Raw genomic sequence first — 4,731 nt, forward strand, 5'->3', positions numbered from 1 at the left:
GATTAGACATTTTATATAAAGTGTCTGATCAAACCTGTTGAACCTCGCTTTTTATTTAATTATCCGTTCTGGTCTACCATTAAGCAATGTATATATATATATGTATATATATATATACACACACACCATTGTGAGGTTCCACGTGTGTTCATCATTCATCAATAAAATATATTTATCACCTTAATATGAACTTAAATATTCCTGGTTTAGGAACATGATATATTTTAAAATCCCACGAAATTTGAAATTTCCATAAAAAAGATACATTTCAAACTTCTTCTATATGGTAATATATTTCTGAAATTTTTTCATAAATCTTCACAAACACCATATTACAAAAATATCTTGAATGAGTTAATAGCCTGGTATGTCTTCACCAAATTTACTGATATGAGCAGCACGCTTCATAGGGATAACAATCTAAGAAAAAGAAAAAAAGTACAGATAATGTAAAAAAAATACAGACAAATTAATATAAAACCTTTTATCTTCTGTCACAGTTTATTTTCTAATCACAGTTTCAATAATACCACAGGACAGACATCATCTGGAATAATTTGGTAGGGCATTGCAACCATTTACCTGTCAGACTTAACAGCCCAATGTCTGATGACAACTTGTCAGATATTTTATACTGGTTTCAGATATAATATATATTTAATCAAACCAATGTTTTACAATTTAATATTTTTTGTTGTTTGTCAGCAAGACTTGACAGCCCAATGCTTTACTGTACATTGCAATCATTTATTTATCAGTTAGACTCAACAGCCCAATGTCTGGTGGAACTTTGCCTGATTGTTGGTTTCAAATATATTTGATTAAACAAATGCTTTACATTTCAATCATTATATGTCTGTAAGACTAAACAGCCCAATGTCTGATGGCACTTTGTCTGATTAATAGATTCAGATATATTTGATCAAACAAATGTGTTACGTTGCAATCATTAATTTGACAGTAAGACTCAACAGCACAAGGTCTGTTGACACTTTGAGATTGCATGTTGGCTTTATAAACATATTTTATCAAAAAATAAATATTTTACATTGTCTGTTGAAAGTCAAAAAATGTTATTCCACTACAAATTTCAGTGGCAGCGCCAGCAATGGTTCAGCAGGACCCGAGGAAGTTTGACCTCCTGTCAGGGACATTGAATCCTTTGCTTGGGAATTCTCTTTCACCATCACTGGTACAATATCTGATATCATCTAGCAATGTCTGCTGTGACTGGCAAAAATCTGATTGTTTAAACTCTATCCACGCTATAAAATTTTATATGACAAACAAGTATGATATGCCCATATTTGGGTGAAATATAACATCAACATGCCCATAAATGGGCATATCACACATATGCCACATAAAATTGTATAGTGTAGACAAAGCTTAAGCTTAGGTCAATCAAATACAGTCAAGCAAATTTGTACTAGTATTACACCTACTCTAATCCTATGTAATTATACGAGAAACATTAAAAGCTGGGAGAAACAATTTTGTTAACAGAGCAGAGATGACAAGATGATTCATACTGAGTAACAAGTTAAACACTGTATGTTGGATGGAAAAATATAGAAACATGTTAAAACAAGAATTGTATAAAATGGATTGTGGCTTATAAATTGTAGCCAATGGGACAGACATAAAGGGTTAAGGGTATGATATCATGGTGTCATAGATTTCAGACACAAGCAGCAGAATGTTGTATTGAGGAGGAAATCACATTAAACCTGAGCAAAACTATCATTTGTAGAAACTGCATTCAGGACCACAGAACTTGTTAAGATCTATATTAACGCCTATATCCATTTCTAAAGAACTATTTGAAGTGCATTTTCACTGGTCATTGAGATCAACAATCAAATCAAATCAAATATACTTTTATTTTCCATACAATAAAGTAATACAATATACAATAAGAATGTTAAAAATTAAAACAAATACATTGTATGGAAGGAGGCTACAGTAAATTCAACAAGAGCTTTAAAATGTAGCCACCTTAAAAAAGGTTGGAAAAATGACTGGTACCATTGTTTAGTTTTATCAGAACTAATAGAATCATAGAAATGATATACCAATAAAATTAAAATAATTCCAATCCAGCTTTGTATTCTTATTTTTTTTAAATATTTTGTTTTTAAAACACAAAACATCAAGACCAACAACACACCCTTTGTTCCCTGGGGGAGTACATGCATGTAGTTTCAGCACTATCATTCCAAATCATTAACCTGATACCAGGTACCAATTTATATTCCTGGGTGAAGGGAAGCAAATGCTGATAGACGAGCATTAGTCTAAAAAATAACAACCTTTTGATAGAAAGCCCAAACACCACTGCGGCAGAGGCTTCCGTAAAATGTTTGCATCAATTACACACGTACAACAATGCTATGATTAAGTTTAATCGTTACCTGATTGTGCACGTAGGAGTCGCATCCATAACACCACACTGACAGATCAGCGTAACTGAGCACCATGTTGTGGCCGCTCTCTTCCCCATGTTTAACCATGTGACATTCAACATATCGTCCACACAAAACCTACAGAAATATTAAGAACAACCAATTCTGTAATCTAAAATATAGTTGTATTTATTAAACTGGAGGTGTGGACTGCTCGTATAGTCACTGGCTTAAACCCTTAAGCAAGGGAGGCGGGGGGGGGGAGGCAGGACCCTCCATTGGGGAGAGCTGGCCCACCTGTTTTGGAGAAAAACCACAATTTGTCATGGACAAAAATAATATGTATTTTCTACATATCAGTTGGCTCAAAATTTGATTTAATAAGCATTTGAGGCCCCTAAATTGTCAGTTTTCTGGGGCCTCGTCCATGGACCACTTTCGTAAGATTTTAATAGGTGACTGACTACACCCACTTTGATCTCGTAGGGGATATCAGCCCCTCATGGAGTACCTCTGACTCCTCCGTGCATTTGTTATGTGGCTATAAACAATTTACTGACATAATTGCAAATATAATAATTCCTAAAATCGTTTGTGTTGTATGTTATGTATGATTTAAAGCTTTGAGAATGTCTTTGTGTATGTGAAAAGTGTGCATCAATTGAGTTTCAGTCACTGAATGATATAAAATATAAAATTTTTAAATGTATATTTTTTTTTTGACTGATAAAACATCATTATAGCATTGGTTACTGTAAATGTTTTCTTAATAGTACAAATATTTTTCATTTAATTACAGTATTTAAACACATAAACAATGACTTTTTCTCACTTTGTAACATTCCAGGCACACCCAGTTTTCTTTTCTGTCACCGCATTCAAGACAAGGTTCATCTACATGAAGCCCGTCCTCTGGAAGAGGAGTAACCGCTTCAAGATGAGGACACCAGGTCAGGGGAACCACTGCAAACAACTGAAGCTGTAATGAGGGGGTTTCCCCAAGAAAGGCAAAGAGAAGTAAAGAAAGACAAAAAAGGAATTCAATAAAAGAAATTGGCAAATGGGCCATATTGCACAAAGGGATCAACACCTTAAACGTGTCATCCAAAAGACAGTGCTCAACGGTAACTTGCATTTCCGCCCTCCAGCAGAAATACAAGGAGAGCAGCGATGGGAATTGAACCGGAGACCAAACAATTTCTACGGATCAGCGCACACACAGTGGCTACCACCAGTTTAGCCAACTGAGTAAAGCTGCTCCAAGCAGTAGAATTCAACATTCAGTTAAAAATTCAACAATTATCTATTAATAAAAATAAAATGTGTAAATGAAAAAAATTATAAATATAGCAATTATTGTGTTTTAATACTCAATATATGTTAATGAAAAGTCTACAAAGCAATTGTGCATACAAGTAAATGCAATTAATTCATAATGAAAAAAAACTTAAGAAAATCTAGAGAGTACACAAAGTGGTCAGGTTGTAGAGGAGCCAGAGATTAACTGGATTTTCTATGGTTCAATGTCCAGAAGGGTAAAATTTTTCACATAAAAAATATCACTTATGCACAAGTTTCTCCACACTAATCAAGTACCATACGATTGACAATCATCAATTTATGAACAATATCAATAAATAATATAGTAAATAAAAAGGAGTAAAATGTACCAACATACATCATCTCCTGCTACATTTCCTAGGAAGTCTTTGACAGTTCCAACAGTTCCAGACTTTACTTCACCACCAACTGCTCCAAGATCTTCTTCAACTTCTTTTGAACTTCCATCAGGTTGTGTCTTGTGTAATGATTCATCAGGAGATTGATTCTTGATCTCAGCTGCTTCTGGAGATTGAGGCATGTCAGAGGAACAGGAGTAAAAGCTGTCATCCGGACAAGCAGTGGATGAGACGGACATTTCAGATGTTGACTGGATAAGGTCGTCGACAGAGGTGTCGCTTGCAGATGCTGCCATCAAATGTCTAGTGGTGGAATCACCTCCAGCAGCACTATCTTGAAAATCTTCTGATTGGCTTTAAGTAATCAATGGAATAATTATTTACAAAAACCACCACATAGTATAGTAAAAAAGAATAGCCACCTTACACACTTTAATCTAAACATAATTGTTAATAATACACATTTAAAGCTACCACAAAATACACTTTCTAACCCTTAAGGTCTTAAAATTTGGAATTACATATTAACTTACTTGTCTTGACTTGAAGGTTTATATGGTAGCAGTCCTAGAAAATAAATTAGATAAAGTAAACCTTTTTTTCAAACATCTATGTCATCATTGAATCTATGTCATCATCATTGAAGT

General features: G+C 34.1%; 1 protein-coding gene across 1 annotated transcript in view; it reads right to left on the reverse strand.

Annotated features, from left to right (window-relative positions):
* Nucleotides 1–6: 6 nt before the first annotated feature.
* Nucleotides 7–4,731, reverse strand: part of LOC117103333 (histone deacetylase 6-like) — a 77,421-nt gene continuing 72,696 nt past the window's right edge. The window contains exons 31-35 of the mRNA XM_033243872.1: nucleotides 4,618–4,651; nucleotides 4,084–4,438; nucleotides 3,238–3,384; nucleotides 2,415–2,543; nucleotides 7–420 (exon numbers count right to left, since the gene is read on the reverse strand). Coding sequence (XP_033099763.1) covers nucleotides 355–420; nucleotides 2,415–2,543; nucleotides 3,238–3,384; nucleotides 4,084–4,438; nucleotides 4,618–4,651 — 731 coding nt within the window. The 3' untranslated portion in view covers nucleotides 7–354. The remainder of the gene's footprint in view (nucleotides 421–2,414; nucleotides 2,544–3,237; nucleotides 3,385–4,083; nucleotides 4,439–4,617; nucleotides 4,652–4,731) is intronic.

This window comes from Anneissia japonica, unplaced genomic scaffold, assembly GCF_011630105.1.
Source record: "Anneissia japonica isolate Jap-2015-1 unplaced genomic scaffold, ASM1163010v1 scaffold287728_len311106_cov174, whole genome shotgun sequence".
NCBI classification, from domain to species: domain Eukaryota; kingdom Metazoa; phylum Echinodermata; class Crinoidea; order Comatulida; family Comatulidae; genus Anneissia; species Anneissia japonica.